This window comes from Carassius auratus, chromosome 27 (assembly GCF_003368295.1).
Source record: "Carassius auratus strain Wakin chromosome 27, ASM336829v1, whole genome shotgun sequence".
Taxonomy (NCBI): Eukaryota; Metazoa; Chordata; class Actinopteri; order Cypriniformes; family Cyprinidae; genus Carassius; species Carassius auratus.
The window spans coordinates 11,663,765-11,690,088 of record NC_039269.1 but is presented as its reverse complement, the minus strand read 5'-3'; the positions used below and the strand labels follow the sequence as shown (position 1 = coordinate 11,690,088).

General features: G+C 37.2%; 1 protein-coding gene across 2 annotated transcripts in view; it reads right to left on the bottom strand.

Moving 5' to 3' along the window:
• The window catches only part of LOC113045497 (dihydropyrimidine dehydrogenase [NADP(+)]-like), a 52,761-nt gene that overhangs the window by 8,559 nt on the left and 17,878 nt on the right, over positions 1-26,324 (bottom strand). Inside the window, exons 6-8 of one of the 2 annotated variants that reach the window (XR_003275993.1) lie at positions 24,627-24,842; positions 12,831-12,995; positions 9,070-9,138 (exon numbers count right to left, since the gene is read on the bottom strand). Coding sequence is in view for 1 of the 2 variants with exons in the window: in XM_026205899.1 (XP_026061684.1) it covers positions 9,070-9,138; positions 24,627-24,842 (285 nt within the window). In the remaining variant the exon portion in view is untranslated. The remainder of the gene's footprint in view (positions 1-9,069; positions 9,139-12,830; positions 12,996-24,626; positions 24,843-26,324) is intronic. The other variant, XM_026205899.1, reaches the window with a different exon arrangement.

Sequence of the window (26,324 nt, the reverse complement as noted above, 5' to 3'; positions counted from 1 at the left end):
CTGCAGTCCACCAGAGTAAATGGAAACGAATATATGAACGTTTATTTCAACGGTTATTAATCTGTGTATTATGTAACAACATTTCTATGAGATAAAACAACAACTTTCTTCCATATCACGATGTAGCAAGTATAGTCCATGCTTGCGTTGTCTCCACCTCTTTGACCATCGCATTTTCTTGTTTTTCTTATGTTTTTTTTTCCGTTAAAAACAAAGCACGAACTATGCCACTGCATCCTCTTCGTCCGCCATGATTGTTTACTCTGAAGTCACTTTTGATCTCGAGGGATTTTGCGAGATTTCTCGTCTGACCTGGGAATGCTCGGGAGTCAAATCGGTTCGTGTGTGATGTGTTGATATTGCCGTGTGGCTGCACACCACACACTGAACGACCAAAACTGTTAGACCCGTGATTTTTTATCGCCGTGTGTGGGGTCTCTCAGGTTTGGAAAATCGGCCGACAATTTTAAAATTGTCCCGTGTGAACCAGGCCTTAGAGTCCAGTTAAGCAAAAGAATGAGGTAAAACACCATGAACATGAAGTCACTTGTGTAATTAAATATGAGCAAGAAATAGTTGCATTGCAAAATTACATTTACAGACAAACAAATCCAAAGCATAAATGTCTCATACAAAAGACACATGGTCACTTCATGCTAGATTGCTATTTGACCATGCAAGACCAGGTGTAAATGCCCTACAAGATGCATTTGAGACTGATAATGCTTCCATCACTCAAGCAGGCTCAGGAGGTGGTTTAAGGGGCATGCAAGATGAGATTCAGCCAAATACATAAGCATCATGCAATCATGGATGAGACACATAGATGCACCAATCACAAAACTCAAACAATAACTGCCATATTAGGTGAAGAGAGCTCTTATTATAGTTATATATTTCCATATAACTCAGAAATATAGATTCATTTATATATATTTTGCATTTATGTGGCCACGTTTATATGCACATCCAATCAAATAGCAATTCAGTCGTGTGTCATACATGATTTTTCATTTTTAATTTATAAAATATATCTAAAAAAATAAAAATAATAATTAAATAGATGTTAGTAAAAATCAAGATGTAAAAAATAAATAAAATAATAAAAAAGAGTTGTGCAATATTTGTTTACAAACGCCTTTTGGTTTGATATTTTGGACTGAAATAAACAGATCTTTAATATATTAAGATGTCCAAATAATTTTTTGGGGGGCCACTGTATGTAAAACAGCCTTCCAGAAGCTGCACAAAAGAAAAAAAGTCAAATCTGTAACAAAAAGAAAAAAAAAATCACCTTGAGCACTTCCCAGCATTCAAAAAGCATAAAATGGTGTTCTTAAAATAGACCCAGAAGAACTCTTTGACATGTCAAAGCTGCCACAGAGTCGTCTTATAAAAAAGGGAAGCAGAAAAAAGGCAGCACAGGTGGATGGGGAGCGGGTGAGTGAGCGAGGGTGCTGGGAGTGGGAAAGCATTCAGCAGGCAATTACACTCTGGCGGCCGTTCTGAACCACACTGAAATGGGGAGAGCCAGAACGATTTCTCCGCTACACACCCTACAAACCTGCTGCTTCAGACATACAGCCATGGCTTTCCTAAAACCTGACAGCCATTAGAGAGGAGAGAAAAAAGAAAGAGAGGGAGATAGGGATAGTAAGTGAGAGAGAGCGAGCGAGCGAGTGATTTGGCTGGGTTTGAGAGACACAAAATGACAGACAAGGCAGGCAGGAGACAGAACTGTGTAAATCTACTCCAAGGTGTGCTGGTATAAGGTGCACAATATTTTATATGGCCAAAAATATGATGACATCGGCTTTGTGAACATTTCATTCCACAAATGATGGAAAATAATATAAGGTTGGTCCGTACTGCAATAACACACACTTCTGGGAAGGGTTTCCAGTAAATGCTGAACTTTTTCCTTGCTGCATCCACATGCGTATTACTGCTGATGTAACTGATGTTGGGTGATATAAATTTTGAATGAAGAAAAAACATTTTTATACATTAAATCGGCTGCCATTAAAGGGGTCCTATTATTATTTTTTTCAGGATTTTTTTCAGGATCTACAACGTATGGATAGTTTGGACTACAGGGTTGTTTTCTGGGTTTTGTGATGTCACAAAGCAGCCATCAGAATATCATTAAAATAATTCCCGCCTCCAGAAATTCTAACAGTTGGGGGTGGGGAGGGGTGAGGTTGTGGTTAGAACGCTTGGTTGTGTGCATCAGACAAGACGGCAATGAAGAAGAAGTGCTGCTGTAGCGTCAAGTGTTTGCCAGTTTTTTTTTTTTTTTTTCGTTTTTTTTTTTTACCCCTCGTGGCTTTTCAACTTCTTTGCAGCAGATGTTTTCTACATTGCTGGGCATTTTAACGCAGTTACTACACATGCACCTTAATAATTGTTTATGTAAATATGTATGTTAAAGTTGTGAAAACGTTTTTATAAATTGCTGACAGAACAATACTGGACGATGATTCAGTCTGTGTGCATTGAATTTATTTAACACACGAGTTTCACAGTTTGAGTTGAATTACTAAAATAAATTTTCCACGACAGTCTAATTTATTGAGATGCACCTGTATGTCTTGCAATATCCGTAAATGCAAAGGTTCTACGTGGTTCTCTTGCTCAATATTCTTGGGGTCTGAATCCAGCTCAAACTGATATGGCAATATTGACGACATCCTTAACTATAACAGAGCAGACCGAACTTGCTGCTTTGGCCAGGGGTGGGCAGTAATGAAACAGCGTCTAAGCTGTTCACCAATCACAATAATGCATTTTCCGAACCACCAAGCATGAGAGCGTATTCTAGTACACCCCCAAAACAAAATCATAATTCAATAATTAATCAATAGTTGTGACCCTGGACCACAAAACCACTCATAGAGGTATTTTTTTTATTATTATACATTATCTGAAAGCTGAATAAACATGTTTTCCATTGATATAAGGTTTATTATGTTTGCTATGAAAGGACAATAGATAAAGCTATTTGAATATCTGGAACCTGAGGGTGCAAAATATCTAAACATTGAAAAAAATCACCTTTAAAATTGTCCAAATGTAGTTCTTAGCAGTGCATAATACTAATCAAAATTATGTTTTCATATATTTACGGTAAGAAATTTACAAAATATCTTCATGGAACATGGCGTTTATTTAATATCCTAATGATATTTGGCATACAAGGAAAATCTATAATTTTGAACCATACAATGTGTAGTTGACTGTTGCTATAAATATACCCATGCCAACTTCAGACTAGTTTTGTGGTCCAACTGATGATAAGCCGTTGAATTATTAGAAAATAATGCAAACTCCTCTGAGTAGGATTCATTTCTTATGTAGCTCATCCCACACCTCCGTTGCTAATTCTAAAATGTCATTTTAGACCTAGCAAGTCATTTTAGACCTAGTAACGGAGGCTTGAGCCATTGATAGTATAATGATATAGTAATATATAATTGATAGTAATGCAGTTATTGTTGTAGTTAATGAGAGAGATAGAGAAAGAGAAAGAGAAAGAAAGAGAGATTAAGCATGTATGAATTCCGTTATTACCTCGCTAGTGAGAAATGACAGGTTGCTTTTAAGTTGCTAAACTATTTACTGATAAAATCGTCAGAGTAACACTGACAACACATTTGGATCTGCATTGTGTAAGTCTGTGTGTGCTTTGTAAGAGAAAAAGAGCGGGAGAAATAGAGTGTGTTTTCTGTACATAATAAAATATAACTTTGTGGCAAAAACATGGAAATAATTTGTTGTTGTTGTTTACTAGATTTTTTTTTTTTGCTTGGTTAATTTTTGGGTTTTAGTTCCTCTACTGATTTAGGCTGTAAGGACTTTCTTTCTTTCTTTCTCTATTTCTTTCCTTTCTTTTCTTTCTTTCTTTCATCTCGTGTGATGTTTTTAATGTTTATGAAAATTCTCTCCCCAAGGTTAAATGTATTTTATCAGAAATATAGTAAAAACAATAATATTGTGAATTCATATTTTTTTAAATCTTAAGTGCAATTTATTCATATAATTATTATTCCTGTAACACAACAGAATGTATTTAAAAATAATAATAATAATAAATAAATTGTAACAATAAATATAAATGTAATGCATCCTTACTATTAAATTATTTCAGAATTAATTGTATTTTTTTATTCAACAACAACAACAACAAAAAAAAAAAAAAACTGCTTAGTGACCCAAAACTTTTAAATGTGTGTGCGCGTCTATATAATAAATTCACACAAACCACACATACAGTTTATTTATATGTATGTGTGTGTGTGTGTGTGTGTGTGTGTGTGTGTCAATGTGTTATAACTTCCCTAAAGGGAAAAACTAACATGACCGTGAAAATAACAGCCCTACACTATTCTTATTCCACCTCCATCAAACTTTACAGCTGGCAATATGCATGCGTGGAAGGTTGGGAATGTGGGTAGCCCTCTCAGTCAGATTCAGATTCTCACGTCAGTCTGAGATCCGTTTGTCAGACTGCCAGATGGTGAAGAGTGAGTGATTAATCAGAGAATGTATTTCCACTGCTCCTGAGCCCGATAGTGACGAGCTCTTCGCCACTCCAGCTGATGCTTGCCGTTGCTCAGTGGTGATCTTAGATTTGTATGCAGCTGCATGGCCACCGAAACCAAATTTATAAAGCCCCTGATGAACCGTTCTTGTGTTTCCAGAGGCTGGTGGACTCAACAAGGAGTCGCATACAAGGACAGATGATATTTACACACAATGCACTTTTACATTCAGGAAATATTGGACAGAATTGAAGTAAATTTATTTGTGAATCCTAACAATGGGGAAACGAAAACAAGAGCATCACATGTGTGTTAAAAGAAAGAGCTTTCATGTACCTAATACAACAGAAAACTTCAAAGCTGATGACCTCTTATCCAGAAAGAGTAAAAAAGTACATCACATCAAAGATCCCCACTTGAACAAGAAACAAAAGCCAACTGTTGCGCTTGTCGAGACCACGATAGGAAATACTTGCATGTATAGTAGATGTAAGCCTAGATGATTACGGTCTTCACATATGGCCCAGGCTTTGAGCTGTGACTTACTTGCAGGACTCCTAAAAAATGATATTTGTGTGTGTGTGTGAGTGAGACAGAGTGAGTGGAGGATGTCTGGATACGCTCCATTAGACAGCCAGAGGCCTCAACACAAACACTGATCAGACCTGACACTAACTTTGACAAGAACTAACCACTCTAGTGTGATCAAAGTCGTGCTGCCCGGCCCAATCCAGCTCATAGCTATGTCAAGGCACCTTTGATAGACAATTCTGTTGGGCCCTTTAACTCTGTGCACTTCTTTAATGAATGAATTAATAATCGGCATCAAGAAATTTCTCGGACCCTTCTCTCAACTAAAGCAAGAATACTTGAGGCTTCATCGCCACAGAAAGACTGCTCTCATATCATTCTGTGTCTTTGAAAGATTCATTAAACCAAAGCGTGTTTTGAAAAGTGAGCATGACACATCAAAATTCTGAATCAAATGCCTAAAAGCTTGATTCCAGAGAAAATCAGAGTAAAATTCCCCCTTTTACTCCTGTTTTCCTTATGAATGTTGTTCAGTTGCTTTGACGCAATGTATTTTGTTTAAAGCGCTATATAAATAAAGGTGACTTGACTTGACTTGACTCCTGGTATCAGTTTTAAGAGGCTACAAGCGTCAGTGATGATGTTCAAACGATTTCAAACTCGATGTAAAAAGTGACATACAATAACCCCCGCCCTCGCTTAATCTTCTTAATCACTTTTAATTTATTTAACTTTTGCAACAGAGCAAAAAAAAACATACTTTTTATTTTATTTTGTAAAAACAGTAATATAGTGAAATTATATTAAATCTAAAAAAAAAAACTATATCCTGTTTTAATCTTTTTTTTTTTTTTTTACATTTTAAATATAATTTATTCCTTTTTATCAACTTAATGCATCCTTGATAAATGCAATTGTTAATTTAAAAAAATTACGATACTAAATAAAAATCAGATTGACCCCAGCATTTTGAATGGTAATGTATATGGTCATAAAATCCGAAATGCTACATTTATACAGTGTTTCAGACTGATACAAGTCATAGAATATTCATTCAAAGATCTGATTCATCGGTTTATTTATTTGTTTGACTATACTCTTTGCACTGAACAGTATGTTTTTGATTCACTAAAGACAATCAGTTCATAAGAGACATTCATTTTGGGAATCAAATTCCACTTTAAGTACTTTAAAAAGAAAGACGTTTCATATTATTATTTAGTGGTACACTGTATAATTATTATATCATTATACATTACTAAATAGACAGCCCCTTAATTTCAGGTGTAAACAGGGCCATAGTGTGGGTTGTTTTGTAATGTGAATTACATCACAGGCATGTTGAGGAGGAAGAAGACTGTCATAACGATACTAGAGTAGAATGACTTGACATGATTGTACACGAAACTTCCCACTAAACTCCCTCACAAACATGTCTTCCTCATTGGTTTTTGAGCTCACTGTCATGCCTGCCTCCTCGCTGCACGAGCCAAATCTTCTCTGGGATTTTCTCAGTGTAAACGTACATGTGTGTGGGTTCGCTGAGCGAATTTGTGTGTGTGAGGGTGTTGAGGAGATAAACTGGAAGGTACGAGAGCGTACGACACCTCAATTAGAGCACCAGCAGTAGTAAGTGTTAGTGATGGCAGGGTCCTGTCCGCATTTACATACTGTACATCCTGTCTAAATCAGGCTCTGGTTGTTTACATACAGAACGAAACAGCGCCAACTGGAATTATAAAACCTCAGAGTGCACACAGGCACACACACACACACACACACACACACGCACACACACACACACACACTTATGTCAGATGCAATAAGTTCATTCTGCAGAAACCCTCAAGTATACGTTAAACAGGCAGCTCTCCTGAATTGTAACAGTGTAACAGTTCCAGAGTGTGTTCACTATTACTGGCTGTCTATAGCTGTTTTGGAATTATCTTCCTGGTCACCAGGGGGCAACGCCCTCAGGTAGGGGGTCAAGAATACCCATATAAAGAAGAATGAGTGATCTAGCTGAAAAAAGGCCATGTGGGGGCTTGATTGAGAGAGGGCTCACTCTTTTTACTTAAGAGGGGTTTTGAGTTGATGCTCAATGTTTATGCCTCTTTTGGCTATTATTTGAGGAACAGTGTGTTTGCAATACTCAATGTAGGCCATATTTCCTCAATTGTATTGTTTGGTGTTAGCTGGAATCCTGGTGTTCAATACGGACTTAATCCCAGCATCAAAACTTCTTCAATTGGATTTTTTTTGGTGGATTATATATACTTTTCTCCAACCTGGCCCAGAGTACTACAAGTTTTGGCTGAGTGAGTTTTTCCGGTGATGAGACTGTGGTTGCAACTGATCTAATTTTGAACTGAACTTTTTTTCTAGCAAGCTGATTGTTCATCGCTGGATTGCAGGTTCATTATTTCCATTACACACATGTTATGTGTTTAGCTTGTATGGATTGAACTAATGTTGTAGGTCTCATTGGACCAGGTTTTGGGTGATTGTAAGCTATTATTGCTGTTTGGTGTTGTGATATATTATTTTGATATATATTCATTTTGAGCTGGTGGTTGGCAATTATATTTGGATGTGATTCCCCCCTTATTTTATATTTGTGTTTCATTTTGGTCTTTGATATTAGACGAGTTGTCACAATATTACATATGTTCGGTTTTATTCTCATAAAAAAAAAATATTAAATTTCTATAAGAAATGAATGCTTTTGTTTAGCAAGGATGCATTAAGTTAATCAAAAATGTGCAGTAAAACAGTGTATCACAGTTAATAAACAGAAATGTTTATTAAGCACCAAATCAGCAAGAATTAAGTGACAATGAAGACTGGAGTGAAAATTCAACATTAAAAATCTTACGGTCATAATTTTTTACTGGAAAATTATATACAAAGTCCTGTCATGAAACTAGGTGCATCTGACATAATCACATCATTATTCAAATGGCGCAGCCAATTGATTCTAGGTGCATCAGCAACCAGTGAGCTTGCAGCTTAACATTTAAATACTTGGCCAGTGCTTTCTAACCAGCAGCTGCAGCATGCTTCAGAAACCCTCCACCTTCCCCAGCTCCAACTGTTTAGATCTGCTATGAAGTAATTTCATATGTACAAGGGTTATTTCATGTTATAGTTGCAGCAGCATCCTTTCTTACATGCTCACAGCAGCAGGTCTCTGGATGTATTGGCAATAAAAAGTCTCTGTACTTGCTCTGCTGCAGCAGTGTAGCAGATCTATTCCACCAAGACCAAACACATTAACATTGCCATGTATACTACCATCCAGCTCCCAAGAGAAGACATTACAGAAATTATATTATGGTCAATTTTGCACAGCCTGGATTATAATTTACTTTTACAGTGTGAAAAAGAGTGGCAATTACATTCTTCAAAATTTTTCCTTTTGTGTTCCACTGAAGCTAGAAACACCAATATATGAAGTGGGTAATTGATGAACAATGTTTATATTTGGCTAAATTATTAAGCCTCTGTTTGGCACACTTAGTCTGTCAGGGTCATAGTGGTTATGATTTGTTCTGGCTCTGGCAAACATACATTTTATAAAGTTTTACAACTTCTCATTCACAGTTTGTTAGCACAGTTGGCTTCTGTCACCCAAAAGGCTGAAATCCAATGATACAGTATCTAATGCAAATTTAATGTAAAAGCCTCTTTCCACAGAACCAATGAGGCTTTTCACTATGAATATGGATGTGACTGTGTTGAGAATGTGTGTGATAAACAAATGCATCTTTTTGTGTTATGCCTAGGAAAAACCTTCACATTAACAGACTTTCAAACGTGCATGAAATGGATATCTTGAAGAACAAGTTCTTCAGAACATTAACTAATTTCACGGATTCATGTTTCGTTTACTTTTCATGCTTCCATTAAGCCTTATTAATCTCTGAAGTTGGGAGAGGTGTAAGGAGCAAACAGAGCAAACCTGCCAAACACAAATACACAAGGAATGGCAGCTTACCTCAGCCATCTTTGCCAGCTCAGTCCAGTCAGCTTGGTTGTGGCCGCACATAATACTGGCAATGATAATCTAGACAAAGAAGAAAAGAGTCTGAGGAATAGGAAAAAAACAAAAAACCCAAGGGGGAATGAAAATGAGTGATGAAGTGCGATTTCACCTGATGCACTTGCACTAAATCCGACAATTTTTCCAATTCACATTTATTTAATTTTTTTACATCCCAGCAAAAGCTATTACCCTGCCTTAAACTGTGCTGCTTTATAAATCTCTGCATTTGTAGACACCCAGTGGCATGCACGTATTATTAAAACAATAAAAACATCATGCTGACCGCATTATTCAGCTCCTATGTGGCAAGGCAGGATTTAGCTGTATTACTCTCACTGTATGCGGAGACACTGTAATCGCACCATAAAGCGGAGAGATATATGCCACGTGTCTCCTCCTCCTTGCCGGGCGCTTTTAAGGGAAACAAATCGGCACGGAGGGCACTGGGAGAAACGCTTGGCGGCCAAAGCATGTGTTGAAGTTTATGAGTCAATCCATCCTGGATCTCGCTTAGACCTGGGGGACCTGTAGCGCCTCTAACCCCACCCCCTCTCATCTGCTCACCCCTGGGAGCTCCGCTCAACCACATATACTGAAAGTGGTGTCAGTGTTTTATTGGTGTCAGGAGAATAAATGAGGACCGGGTGTCTGTATATACATACAATATCTATAATATAAGAGCAAGTCAGCTCTTTTTGCTGATCAAACATGAAGCATGGGTTTTACCTTTGAAACCTTTACAAACACATATGTTCTTTCTTTATCATAAGGTCAGATTCCACAAATGGTTAGAATATAGTAGTAGCAATAATGTACATTTTGGCCGAGGCATGGCTAGAAAAGTGGTGTTGCTGTTTACATCACGGATCTCTGTCATTACATGTCTATCTGTAACATACGGTGTCATAAAGTCAGTTCTTTTTGCTATCCTGCATTTAGAAACTCGAGTTTGAGATTAAGTCTGTGAATGTGCATGTATTATATTGCTTTTTTAATCAGACAGGAAAAAAGGGAGTGAGCGAGACAGGCTGCATCTCTAAGAAGCAGGAATCACCCGGTTATCACTTTAATAATGCTATGCTGAGGTAACCGAGCCCATCCGCCAACACTGGCAGCGCTAGCCCTCTAGGGACCCCCATTGCTGTGGAAACTGTCAATCATGCGGTGATATGAGGAAATAAAAAAAAAGAAAAGGGGGCGGGATCGCAGCTTCATGCACCACGTTAATTCTTCAGTCTCAGACGTGTTCCTAACCTCTCGTGAGCCTTGCAGAGAGTGTGTCTGTAGGGCTGAAATGTGTGAGCCGGTATAATTTGATATTATTGTGCTGGTTTTGTTATTCATTACGCTTCTCTGAGTATTCATTTCATCCAGCAGCGTGTGCCCATCACCCCTGACCACGAACCAGTCACACGCTGTGATGAGCTCCGACGAACACACACTTCAACGCTCCCTAGAGTGTGGCCCGCGCGGTTCACGACATGATGATGAAGGAGCATTGGGGGAAAAATGGAAATTGTAAATAGTAAATGGAGATAATGGGCATGTTGAATAGCTGAAACCTACGCAAAGATCGATGAGCATTATCAATGAGAGTCTTACTGAACTCTTCAGTGTATAGATTATGTTTATCTCACTGGATGTATGACAGATGTTCAGTTACAAAACAAAAAAGTTTGCTGCCTGCAGAGGAGAGATTTTAAGGGAGCACAGCTAAATGTTGGAATTTTAATTATGATTCCTCCTGAGATGCCTCTTTTTTTTTTTTTTGGGCCAAACTAATACATTCTCTTTTGAGAAAGCAATTCTGGGATACACTGCAGAGAGAAGTGAAAACACAAATCCAAGATGATGGACGTGGGGAAGTGAGAGAAGTGTTGACCATAAATAAGCATTTCATTCACAAAGTAGTTCAGTGTAAATAAAAACTGATTAATTTAGTCACACCGTAAAAAGAATGATTCATGTGGCTATTTCTAAATTAACTGGTTTGACAAAAGTCACACATATTTAATATGACCAAAATCAAATTCACTGGCTTACCCCCACCTTACTATCCCCCACCTTAAAGGGATAGTTCACCCAGAAATACAAATTATATCATTAATTACACATCCGCATGTCATCACAAACCCGTAAGACCTTTGTTCATCTTCGAAACACAAATGAAGATATTTTTTGGAGAAATCTGAGAGCTTTATGACCTACAACATAGACAACACTGTAGCAGCTCCATAACATAACGGTTTAAATACCGATGACTATTTTAACGATGTAATTACTACCTTTCTGGGCCTTGAACGTGTCAGTTACATTATGCAGGGTCAGAAATCTCTCAGTTTTAATAAAAAAAAATAATCTTAATTTGTGTTCCAAAGAGGCAAAGGTCTTACGTGTTTGGAGCGGCATGAGGCTGAGTAATAAATAACAGAATTGTAATTTTATTTGGTTGAACTAACCCTTTAAGGGTTATTTGTGAGTACAACTGTATGTATTGTAATGTTTACCAGAGTAAACATGTTGTTAGCTTAGCAGCATGCTAACGTCGAATAGCGCGTTCATGTCTTGTCAATTATCGATGACAACCTGGGACATTATTTTGATGTTAGTTAAACAACTAGTGCTAGTGACATAAACTGTATTGTATGTCGTTAACTATTTTCAGCTTAATCTTGCACTAACATTACCAAAATCAAGGTACAGAATGTTTCGGTTTAGCAAACAGAAATATTATGCAATAACTACCTAAATGCATTTTGCAGCTGAAGCTGCCACCATTTTGATTATTATTGCACGACTGTAATGTTACCCACCTATTGAATTCTTCTGAAATAAGTCAGTCACATAGGTTACTTTAAATAGTTCATTCAGTACTGAAAAGCATGTAATAAAAATTATTTTGCCCAACATATTTGTGATATGTATTGTTGTTGTTGTTGTTGTTGTTGTTTTTGTTTACTTTACTCCAATGTAATCTCAACAACATGTAAACTTCAAACTCTTAACTTAAAAAAAAGCCCAATTTGTGTGGCATACAGTTACTACCTAAATAGAGTATTACGACGTTCAATTTAAGTTTAGATGTAGCCTTAGAATATAACTGGCATTGAGGTAAATGCCAGTCTGAAAAAAATAAATAAAATCAAATAAAAAAATAAACCCAGAGACACATTTGTTTGAAGGAGGGATTCAAGGGGTTCGTGTGAAAAGTGACGTTGTGCTTTATAATTACACCCTGTAATTCAAAATTAATCTCACCCTTGATTGAAGCAGGCAGACAACAAAAGTTGAGGAAGTTATTTTGTGCTCAAACGGGCTGTCTCATTGCAAATGATTAGAGAGAAAAGAGATGGCTGATTGTGATGAAAAGAACACTACAAAAAGCTATTGTCATCTGCCTGCAGAACGACGGAGGAGGGAGGAGAAGAGAAAAGAGGCCTTGGAAAATCTTCTATTAGTGAGATTCTATTACACAATTACTCGTGATGCAGTTAACATGCACAGAGCAAAAGCGACTCAAATTACTGAGGGACAGAAAACGAGGGAAAAAGATGGCACCTCTATTATGGAGAATTATGGCTGTTGATAAAACACTGACAGGCAAAAAGTGAGAAACAAAGTAATAAATCACATTATGAGAAAACTTCTATGGGAATAAGAGTAAAAGAGGGAAAGATAGAGATGAGATAAAGACAAGCTAAAAATGAACTCACATTTTTGGGGAAGCCGGCTTTGAGTTCGGCCACGCTCTTGCACCAGTAGGCGGCTGTTATTTCACTAATGAGCTTGATGTTGAGGAACGAGCCCGAAAATGGACCGAAAATGTGACCTGAGGTAGTCCCACGAACGATTCACAGTGACACATTGGTCACCAAATCCTGCAGCAGAGAGAAAATTTATCACTGTTCGCTAAACTGCAATTAGCGCTGAGAGAAAGCACACAAACTGCATTGGCTAGGCTGAAGTTGAAGCCTGAATGCATTTTTCCTTTACACACACATCTGTACTTTCATCATCAAAAATTCCACAAATGCTTGCTATATATTCATGATATAAGAATCAATCAAGCACATTTCACCCTTTTTTCACAATTAAGAGAAAACTATGATAAATTAATTGATAAGAGCATGGCCCATTAGTAAGAGCAATTAGGATTCATTTGCATGTGTTAATTAGGAGCCACACAATTTTAAACAATTAAGATAACCAGAGCTGACACATGCAACATTTTATATTGGGGGCACCAGAGGCAAGATAACACATGACCAAACAAAACTTAATTTTTCTTTACATTAGGGTCAGATGGGATAAACAAACATTTCAATGCCCGGCACCCTCAAATATGATTATAATAAAAGTACTAAAATAATATTTATTACCTTTATTTTTATATACTATAGTGTAGAATCTTTAAAGGTTGCTTTTCAAGGCACTTTACAAAAAACAAAGAAAAATATAAAGGCAGCTATATAATGTCATGTATAAAGACCCACCATGTTATAACTATTAAACATGATATTATAATGACATTCCTTAAATTAAATAATTGACTTTAATTTCGTACTAGGTAATTATTAAAAAAAATCTTCTACCTCAAAAAAACTTTAATTTATTTTTCTACTAAAGATGTAAATACAATTAAGAATTTCATTATTTCTAATAGCAGAATGAAAGGGCGTTAATGTGACATTTGCTAAATGTTTTAAAAATGATTCTGTTAATCATATTTAATTAGTATCTCAAGTTAACTTTGGCAGCTCTAGAAAATACATAATGCCATTTATTTTTCTCTGTAAATATTCAGTGGACCCCTTTGATTGATTGTAAATGTATTTTTTTCACAACGATTTATACAAATATATTTTTCTGCCTTGGAAAAAAATATCTGTAGACGCACATGAGCTTCTGAAAATAACTACAGAACAATCTGTTTCCATGCACAACTGCAAGTATCTTTTTAAAACATAGGAAAAGAAAAACATCTTTATTACAATGACACACATGTGATTTGTAGTGAAACTGGAGCATCTTTCGATCACAAACACCTACGTGAAACGCCTCCAAACGTGAGAGCGTTAAACCTACCAGTGATTTTGTTGCCTGTGTTTTGTAGCTTCCGTTTCAACACAACATCTGCCTTCAAAGCTAATACCCCGAGTGTTTCCACAGGAATAATATACATTGCTCAAGTTAGAAACTAATTGTATCTGCGTTGCTGATAAAGGAGACGTGTGAACAAACTGTCTGGAGGTGTTTGAGATGTATAAGGTAATAAAAGAGTAGAAAACACTGCTATTACCAAGTACATATACTCACATTACCCACATCTCCACCTACATTTACATTTTCAGCGTGAGTACCCTCTTTAAGGTAATGCGTGTGAAGGATATCCAGTGATAAGTAAATAATCTCTGGTTCTCTGAGCCCATTAGCATGCGTTAACCTGTCAAACATTAGCCTGGGTTGAATTCACACACTTCTTTAGTCAGAGATGAGGTCAGTGGTTAGCTGTGGCCGTGTGTGTGGTGTTCAACAAACTGTGGGGGTTATCAGACCAGCACAGCCCAGTAATCCCCCCCTTTAAGCCAGCACCTCTCCCAAAAGGAACACACATGATAAGAGAGTGATCAAATGTCATGCCATGCGCCACACTCGAGCGTCCGAGGAAGCCCTCTGATAGGCCAGCCTGGAGGCATATGCAGGGTAATTACAGACGCTGCGGTTACGCCGTCCCGACGAGCTGCCAACCCCCGCTTCCTCTTTCTCATTCTTCTCAGAGAAAATCTCAGGTTAAATATTAGTCTGCCTGCCACTTAAACAGTCCAGCTATTTTTTAAGCTGACACAGGAAAGCATTCGGCCGCAATTATCTCTGCGGCTATAGCCATCATTATGTTGACACTCCTGTGAGGGAGGGTGCAGAGTACGTTCCCACTGCTATTATTTCTGCAGTGTCCTTGCGTTTGAGCTCAGGTCTGCCGCGGATCAAGGGGCGAGTGACCGTGACTGGAGACTGCAAAACAATTAGACCTTACACAACTGCTGGCTTCTGGTTTATGTAAGCAAATTCTTAGAAATACAAGTTGGAGACTGCAGTTGTTGTCTGCAGATTAGATGTATAGCTAAAACAACCTGATTTACTGCAGGATGTGACGTGGTAAACAGCTAAATGGCCTTGACCATACGTCATTACTGCTTTTCCATCTGTTTGTACAGCTTATGTTTTCAGACCTTAATGGCAACAAATGGGCAGAATAAAGCTTTAAATTTAATGTTTGTCTGTGTTATTAACTTTTCTGTGGTTATTCGGGGGAGGCTTTTATAAATCGATCCATTTATGTGGCATGGACGTTCCAGAAAGTCTAAAAACATGACCCTTACTTTCAAGTCTATTCTTTTATTTATTGAAAAAGTCTATATGTGTAGTATACTAGGCCTTAAATCACCATCTTTCAAAACTCCCAGCAGTCATGGCCACTTTACTAATTGACATATTCCCATTTTACAGAGCGGTTCCTCTTTGCTTTTCACTGAGTTCAGCAGCCTGGGCTTTTGGTTCTGTAAAGTCAAGGGAATTTGAGTTTGTTTAGTGAGGGTAAATGTCCCTGTGTAACTCCACATCAACAAATACTGAATAGTTTGAGCTTTCTGAAGAGCTTTTTCAATAGCTGAAACGCTCACAGGGTCACACTCATACTGATATTTACTGACTATATAATCAGACACTCAACTCAGGTGCAGTCATATGTTATATTGTGCATTTGAGTTTCTTACAACAACCTATACATTGTGTTTGTTTGATTGATGTACTACCAGAAAATCAGACACAAATATGAATTGCTTTGTGAAAGTAGTACCATATTTGAACATCACAGATGGTGTGTCACAAATTGCTAATGAAAAGATAAAATAAGTACACATTTCAGAGCAGATTTCAATGCTATAACTGAGTGTCATTAACGCAGGAAGTCATTGAACAGCACTAAGGACACAATGATGAGAACGTACAACAGCAAGGAACGTTCTCAGTCATTAAAAGCTTCTAAGAAAAAACATGAATGGCGCTTGTATGAGATATTTTCCAAGGCCTGAATAAAACCAACATTTAGCAGAGAAAAACAGGGTAAAGATGTTCTGTGTACAATTATTAAAGTAGCTCTTGACTTCATTATGGACATCAAAATATTTGTTCTATTACCCATATAAGAGGAATACTTCACCGAAAAATTTAATACTTCTTTTACTCACCCTAACTGTCTTTCGAAATCCAGAAACACATTTGAAGTTATTTAGCTGAATGTCCAAGTTGCTTTGTTCCATATATCAACAGTAAGGAATTATATTATTTAATATTTATTTTAATATTATTACAATTATTATGCATTATTATAGTTCTTCACTCAAATTATTTGTCAATTGTCATAAAATATTAAATTAATCAGTAATAATAAAACTGACAAGCTAATTGTCATCCTCATTGTTTAGCCCTTAATGGAGACTACAGCTATCAAGGAAGGGTTTAAGGAAAAATTCTTACCTTACTCATCATATAAAACTATTATTCAAAACGTTTGTGTTACATGGGAGAAAGATACTCACACAAGTTAGAAATGACATTAGTGTTATGACAGAACTTTCACTTTTTTCCTTTAAGCAATAAAGTAAAAATAAAAACCTTTTTGCTTCAAATTGTACATATATATATATATATATATATATATATATATATATATATATATATATATATATATATATATATATATATATATATATATATACAATTAAACGTGAATTTAAAACGTTCTTTTTATGTCTCTTTGAAAAAAAAGCAGAAGTTTATTTTCATGTGTTAATAACTCAGGGCTTCCAGCGCTTTAGAGAAAATTGAACTCTCTTAACTACGAGGCCTTATAAAGGTGAGTGAACGTGATTTACATCTCATATAAATATCTTTGCAACAAAGTAAGGAATGAAAAGTTAGGCATAAAACTCCCACTCTTTACATAGACTGATTAAAAAGTCACTACAAAGTCTTCGTTTTCTGTCATGAAACTCAAACTTCCCACACGACACCTGCATTTAACAAACATAAAATTAACTGCTACATGCTAACCTCCCCACGCAGGTTTCATTCGTGCACCAAACTGTTTCTAGCATGCACCTCTGCCATCTCAGTGTGAATCTTTTACTTTCCATGCTATATATTCTTTAATGAGGGCCTTGGCACTGACACACACATTCTGCACTGCTGAATGCTCTTCCAGCATCTGATACACATGTTATTGGCTGAAGGATTGGCTATCATACAGCATGCCTGGGGCGATAGGGAATTAATAAGCACACTCAAGGACACTTACAGCGGTATGTAGACAAGGATGGTGCTTACTGATATACATGTACTGCATTAACAAATAAAAAAAAAGCCCTCTAGATACCTTATCCCTTTTTTATTATAGTATGTAAAATGGGGGAAAGAGAACAAAAAATGAAACAAGCTCAGTTTGAACTTGCATGTGGCGCCTCTAAATGGAGTTGTTTGGTTGATCTTTAAGTTGCTAATTTAATATACACTAGCAGTCAAAACGTTGGAATCTTTTTTTTTTATGTTTTTGAAAGAAGTCTCTTATATGCTCACCAAAGCTCTATTTTTATGAAAAATAATTTTGATGTATAAAACAGCTATAAAACAGCAATGTTGTGAGATGTTATTACATTACTGTTTTCTGTTTAAATATATAATTTGAAAATACTGTGATTTATTGCTGTGAGGGTAAAGCTTGAAGGTCAAGCTAAAGATGGAGCACCCGTTAATCCAGTTTTCAGTGTCACATGATACATCAGAAATCATTCTAATATGCTGATTTGCTTATCAGTTATTATTGGTGCACAACTGCTCAATTATCAGTAATGGTGTCATGCTGCTGAATATTTTTTTGTGAAATTTCAATATTTTTTCAGGATTCTCTGATCAATTGAAGGTGCAAAAGCTTCAACTTAATGCACCCTTACTGAAAAAAAGGACAAATATATATATATATATATATATATATATATATATATATATATATATATATATATATATATATATATATATATATATATATATATATATATATATATATATATATATATATATTTAAATCTTACTTAAACCACACTTTTGAATGGTAGTGTATCATGGCCTAGCAAAAGCAACAACATGTGTCTAGTTCCCAGGTACTGCATGAAATGAAATATAAAAACCTTTAAATTTGAAACATTTACACCATCCAGTTATGAAAATACCACTTAGTTAAATGTAGAACGTCCCCAAGATTTATAATCCTACACAAAGAAACCCTTATAGCTCAGTGGCAGCAACTTACAATCCCTTGAATACAGTGTATGCTAATAAAAGTACAGAGTAACAAAACATGGCAAGACATCTGAATAATTCATTGCAATCATTCATATTCATGCAAACATCTACGAATGTAAAGCCATCTAAATTCACCTCTGGGAACAGATTTCTAGCTCTCTCTAGAGTTGTGTACTCAAGGTGCCTGAATCAGTGCGGGAAAGTTCCGCCCACACCGTGTCTCCCTGCAGAGATACGTGCACATAACAAATTGGCATTAATTGTGGGACGGCAGCCGTCTGTCCCCAGCCACCATTGATTTCCTGCCTGCTCCGGCTGGCCCACATGGGCGTAAGGGACTGTGTAGGCTGCCTGTTTTTTTTTAAGGCCCTTAGCAGAGAGGAAGTGGTAGAGAGAGCACAGATGTCTTACCTAACAGTGCAACAATACCTGGTCCTCTGGTTGGGGTTAGAACCTGTCAAGAACGTTTTCTACGGATTGACAATACAGACATACTGTACTCTCTTCAGGCTCTGACTATACTACAAACTAAATCAAAACAGGTTTGTATTTTCTAGGAAAACCCCTTGAAACTAATTCTAGAGTTAGTTTAAATTCTAAATTAGTTTTTTTTCAATTTGGTTGCAGCAGTGCCATAAAGAAATGTTTTTATTGACTCTGGTGTGAAAAAACAACAACAACAACAACATGACAAACCTGCTCCAAGCACAAAGCTGAAACGTGTTCTAAGCCTACAGCTGAACCTTACTAAACACCTTTGAGATAAATTGTAACAGTGTCCCCCCATCTTGCAATGTCAGTACCTGACCTCAATGATGGCCATATGTGAAACAATTGTATGTCATAATGGCTGTTTTCACACAGCAACAGACCATAGTTGTTAGTCCTGGTTGGAGTGCTAATATGGTTTTGCTCACACAATGTTTGGCTATGAAAGAAACTAATAACAGCATATAACCAAACTGAAAGCCTTTAAATATTGCCTGAATTCTGAGATTAAAGAGCCATGCCCCATGTTTTTCTCACCCTCAGGCAATAGTAGGAGTATATGACATTCTTCTTTCAGACGAATACAATCTGAGTTATATTAAAAAACAAAAAGTCCAAAAAATGTAATCAATCCATTATAAAAGAAGTCCACATAGCACCAGTGGGGGTTAATAAAGGCCTTCTGAAGCAACATGATGCGCTTTGTGTAAGAAACATATCCATATTTACAACTTAATGAATTATAATCTCTAGCACGTATGCACATTTACGAGAGAGGGGTGTCCAGCAGATGATTTAAGCAAACACGTTGATGAACACAGAAGTGACAAACGTGGATGAGCAGGAGACAGGAGTCATGCTACATGACCCTCATGAGTTGTTGGTTGTTTTTAGCTTTCAGTCACTAATGTTATGATTGTCAAATACTCTCAGGTTATGAAAATGCCAGAAAATAGACATATTGTGTGGTTGCCCTGCGTAAGAATAAAAAGCTTTAGCTTTAGTGTTCCATAATTCGGGAGAAATTATGGAAACCATAAACTATTATTGTGTGAATTTTGATTAGTCATTCTTGATTTTATCAGTCACAACCTTTGTTATTATTAGTTGTGACATTTGATGCTCTGCATTTAACCCCTCCAAGTGCACACACACAGCAGTGAGTAGGGAACACACAGAGCAATGGGCAGCTATTGTTCCAGCACCTGGGGTGCAATCAGGGGTTCAGTGCCTTACTCAAGGGCACTTCAGCCATGGGTATTGAGGATGGAAGAGAGCACTGCTCATTCACTCCCCTAACCTACAAATCCTGTCAGCACTGAGACTTGAACCTACAACCTTTAGCTTACAACTCTGAGTATCTAACCATAAGGCCACAGCCTCCCCACAGGTTACAGTCTTATTTCACAACTACAACGGAAATAGAAGTGCAGGTTTACTTTGGGTATTCACTCATACAGACGGTATTCAAAGTTTTTAGGTTTCAGTAAATAAAGTTCTCAATTCCAAATACTGACTGTGAGCACAGCATTTAAGAGTAAAACCTGTTAACAAATACAGTTGGCAATCCCAAACACTGTGGGAATTTGAGAGTAAAATATGCTAATAAATTTGACTGTCAATCTCAAATACTGTGGAGATAAAACTGTTAAGAAATTAAATACGGTTGTCAATTCAGAACACTGTGTGAATGCAGCTCTTGAGAGTGAAACCTGCTAGTAAATATTTTAAATCCCACAATCTATACTGTAAATGCTGTAAATGCAGCATTTGAGAGAGAACCCTGTTGGTATGTACATTTTTCAATCCCAAATACTGACTGTGAATGCAGCTTTTGAGAGTCAAACCTGTCAGTAAATGTTTTTTTAATCCCAAATACCGACTGTGAATGCAGCATTTCAGAGTAAAACCTGTTTATAAATACAATACTCAATTCAAAAACAGTTTTTGAGAGTAAAGCCTGTTAGAAAATATGGCTGTCAATCCCACACACTGACTGTGTGAATGCAACTTTTGTCCATCAATGAATGAATGCCTTTTTTTTTTTTTTTTTTGAGTCACGCATGTTGTTAAATGCGGTTGTCAGTCTCACATACTGCTTGTGTGAATATACTGTAGCCACTGAATTACATGTTTTATGAAACCTTACGTGTCAATATCTGCCAAGTAGATTAGATCAATGAGTCAAATAGCTTTGAGAGTGGACTAGAAAGAACACAATGTGCTCACACCCACCATTATAAACACTAACTTAATTGGACAAAGCACTGTGCAATTAGAGGCTAATTAGGAGATGTGTATCTCATATGCTCCTCCATCGCTGTTTTATACTGCAGATATTAAGTCTCGTAGCCTGAAGTGGTGTGTTTTAAAGCTTAGGTGTGATAAGCTCCTGTCTGAGCTATGACAATGATTGAATGTGTTTTAAACAGCAGGGGATGGGCTTATTTCTCATGCAGGAAGCAAGCGAGTTCTGTCTCTGCACTGCACTCCGATCTATAACCAACCAGCTAAATCAGTAGAGGGGAAAGTGGATATAGCTGTGGAGCTTTGTCAGGAGCGGCCCAGACAATGTTATGATGAATGTGTCAGCGAGAGGGAGATGTATTTTTCCGCACATGAAAATCTGGCTTACCTCCTTTCTTGCTAACTTTAAAATTCATCATGACTCTGCAGGGGCATAATGAACTCCATCAAAAATCAGCCGGCATTAACATCATCTCCAACCAGCTGATCCGTCGGCTCAGGATACCGCTCGTGTGAGCTCAAGAACACGAGTAATAGGCAATCAACCTCGCATAAAAGAACAATAGCAGCCATCATTCATTCTCATGTACAATTAGCGCAGCGCTGACTGAGTGATGGCCCCTTAGCCCTCCGGCGCTTTGACATGCCACTTCCTGGCTGCCTGCCTGCGACAGCACCACAGAGAAAAAGCGTGACACTGTGTGAGGTCTCTCACACAGAGATGACTTAAAAGGCTAATTGGGCCTGGAGGTTCTGATCCATCTGACATCTCAGCACCCGTCAGCTCTACAAGTCGTTGTTTGATGACTAAGATCTGACCACATAACTTCGTGTGGATCTGAGGACCCATGGACTTTTAGCTCATCAGAGACGAGGAATAATAGAGAAGTGCCTCTAACTATCATGCAAAATTGTTCCCAGGGCCCATTCCGAGCCATGGTGGAGCCGAATCCCGAGGGACTCGCATCTTATGACAGAAGGGAAAAATAAAACATTTACACATGCAACGCATCTCATTAATTATAATTAATGAAAGCGCTGCCTGCTTGCTGGGTGCCCCTGTTAGCACTAGGTAAATTAGCTATTCGGTGCACATATACACAGGAGGCTATTTTCATATCCAGCTTGACAATTGCAGGGCTTTTCGAATGCTATTGATGCAGCGTGGCCTTGATGTACTACACTTAGTGTGGCTCAGGAGAACAGGATATTAAAAAGAAGTCCCCTATGTTCTAATGACAGCACTGAGCGGGCGGGGACACTGAGAACATGTTGACACAGAGGGGTTTTCTTTGTCCTGCCTGTGAGAGAGAATGTGTTTTAGTGCAGTCATTCTAGCACATGGAGAGCAATATGAGTTCTGTTTACCGAAATATGGCTTCATCTTGCTACTGCAGAAGATTAGAAGAATTATTATCTGGGGTTTGTTGTTGACATTGGTCATGAACTGCCTTTTTTTTTTTTGTATACTTTTCTCTGGGGTCTACTTATAATTTTATCAAGATTTTTACATCAAAAGACATCCTAGTTTATAAGTAACAGGCTATTTTTTATCCTGTTTTTAACCTCCCTTATTTGAATGCTCTGTTTAAACAGGCATGGCGGATTGTAGACTTGTATGATTGGCTACTAGTTGTGTATGTTTGACAGCCTACATACTTCCTAGATGGAGACTTTTATGTTTTAAGTTAAAAACACATACATGCTCAGTAATTATCATACGATTTATAATTACAGAGAAAGCTGTAGTGACCACCTAATGGAACTCATACTTGTATGGTGCGACATCGGATTCAATATAGTCAGCTCAGCATCATCTTTTAATTTCAATCTTTCTGAAAATCCTGCATCGAAGTGTGCCTTGTGTGTAAGCAAATCCGCAGTACAATTAAGTAAACAAAGTGGTCTGGCATTCATTAAAAATGAAATGAGTTATTTGTTATTTACATGTAAATAACAAGAGAGGCAAATTGTAGGGGAAGGCTAAACAGGCAGCGATGTAGAAGCAGGTGTTGATCTTCTGTAGAGGAAGTGTTTAGCCACACTTTTACGTCATAAAGCGGCACATTCCACATCCTGTCGTTTTGGCAGACTGAGTTCAATGTAATTTGTTTTTAGAATAACAAGGACGTTTTGAGTTTTGAAACGTATAGAATGTTCATATATATATATATATATATATATATATATATATATATATATAGCACAATGACCTATTATATCTCAACATATTACGTTAATTATGGTTTCTCAGTTCATGACTGCTTTAAAACAGAATAGAAAGAGTTTCAGTTTTAGAGTGGAGGGGCAAAAATGGGGGTTTATGTGGTTGGTACAATTGATATACCAGCAAAATGTATGTGAATTATGTAAAATTATTTAGTACTCCGCCTATGATTTATTTCTATTTGATTGTTTAGTCTTGAGGAAAAGGTAAACAGATTGCCAGTACAACAGCAAAGACACAGAATGAAAATGGTGGACACAATAAACTGAGATAATAATTCAGTAATATCTTTACTGCATTCAACCCATAATAATATTTTTTTAAAAATCATTCTGTTTTTTATTTTTTATTTTTCTTTCTTCATACTTGATAGAACTATTTAGGCTCCTCCTATGAAACTATAATCTCTGAAAATGTTTACTCTTTTATTCTTCCACTACTAATTTTTTCTTTGAAGTCCCTTAAACGCTGTCACTTGCTTTTTTAAATTCTTTGTGAAATTGACGCTCTGATCGAAGAGCTGCGTAGACGCCTCTTGCTGTTGTCATGGCTACGTCTGATACGACTCAAACCCTGCGCTCTGCCTCTCTTCTCCTTTCTTTTTTTCTAATTCTATTTCCATTTCTAGCTCCACTAATCAAGGACTGCCAGTAAGCCCAGAACAAACAGATGTTACCGATTAATTTTCCCATCACTTGAATTAGAAAGTAAATTAAAACAAAAAGATTTTCTGCTGGAGTTCAATAAACAACTCATGCCTGTTTTCTTTTTTTTTTCTTTTTTTCCTGTCAAGAACAAATGTTACATTGCTAACAAGGCAGATGCATGGCTGCCTAATGGGAACGTTGTTGGTTTTTGTTTTTTTCTTTTAAAGCCACCAGAATGTGGCTCATTATGGCATTATGGTGTTAGTGTGTGCATACGTGTGTATGAGTGTGTGTCTGTGAACTATGATTGCATTATCGTTAGCACTGCCCAGTGCTGGTGCTTTCATATGCTTGTGACCTTTCGGGGATTTTTGCCAAGTTTTCAGTTTCTGTGATGTTGTACGAAAGAGTGCTCTGCTGAATCTTTGCAATGCATTATGCGCTTCCCACACAAACACACTACCAAAATCCTAGCACGAGTGCGTTTGGAGCCTATGGCGTACTGCATGATGATTTTTTTCCTCTGTGTTCTGTAAATATACCTTGTCCAGGCCAAAGGTTTTGGTGAGGGCAAAGCCCCAACCCTGCTCGAAGGCTCTGTGGATCATGGCGGTGCTGGTTGTGGGTGGGGCGCTGGCAAGCCCAAACGGGTTAGGAAACTTAATCCCACACATCTCCAGGCTAATGTCCACTGTATCGATGGCGCAGTGGAACAAGGGCAGTTTGGGAGTGGTGCTTACTGTGTTACCATGAAGGGGCTGCAGAGAAAACACACACATGTATAAACTATTATATTACATTAAATATATTATAAACCTACATTACAATTATATTTGAGTTCAAATATTTATATACTGCAATAATTGAAAAAAAAAAGCCTCCAGCCAGTTACTATAGTTTAATAATGTTCATTAAAGAATTAAAAGAATTATTATTATTACACATATTTTAAAGATGTGTTATTTATTTTATATAATTATAAATAATTCTCATTGTAAACACTAGATCCCGGTTAAATTGCTCATTAACACAAATATCTAATCAGCCAATCGCATGGCATCAGCTAGATGATATGGTAAAGACGATCTGTTGAAGTTCAAATTGAGTATCAGAATGGGTTAAGAAAGAAGTAATGTGACTTTGAAGATGGCATGGTTGTTGGTGCCAGACAGGCTGGTTTGAGTATTTCAGAAACTGATGATCTACTGGGATTTTCTTGCACAACCATCTCTAGGGATTACAGAGAATAGTCCAGAAAAGAAAAAAAAATATAGAGTGAGTGGCAGTTCTGTAGGCAAAATGCCTTTTTGGTGCCAGACGTCAGAGGAGAATGGGCAGATTGGTTTGCGATGATAGAAAGGCAACAGCAACTCAGATAACCTCTTGTTACAAATGAGGTTATGCAAAGGAGCACTCATGTCAGCTAACAATCGCACAGGCTCGCCAAACTGAACGATAGAAGACTGAAAAATGGTAGCCTGGTCTGATGCCTCTCGATTTCTGTTGCAACATTCAGATGGTGCAGAGAGAATCTGACGTAAACAACATGAAAGCATGGATCCATCCTCCCTTGTCTCAATGGTTCAGGCTGGTAGTGTAATTGTGTGGGGGATATTTCTTGGCACATTTTGAAATGTTAAAATCTGCAATTAAATTTAAATTTTAGACACTAGACGTAAAAAAATAGCCTAAATAAATAAAATAAAATATTTTGTGTTGACAATTTCTCAGAAGTTGAAATGATGGCACTTATTTTTCTCAGGCAGAAAGAGAGACTTTACAGAGAATGTGCTGAGTAAGTGTCATCACTCTGTCATCATTTGCGACTCAGGAAATTCATTGTGTTACAACTGCCCCCGTTCTCCCCTACTAGCACAGACATTTTTTTTGTGAGCTAAAAAAGAAGAAAAATTAGCACGCTGCTCAAAAGAACACCTCATTCCACTGAAAATCCATACACAAATACCAGTAACCAAAATTTTAACACAACACCACAACAGAATGTGATCTTATCTTCCAATCATTTACGCGATCTTGAACCACTAAACCTATTAGCAAATATTTGTACAGCTCTTTCTCTGTAGTCCAAAAATACAGAATGGATTTGCCGAAAAAACACTTCAGCGTGACTTCCTCTGGCCACAGTTACATTAGCGATTAACCTCTGCATGAACCTTCTCTTTATGCTGCCGCTTAGGTCTGTGTGCGAAATCACAGAAAATAGTCTTCTGCTAGGAAAT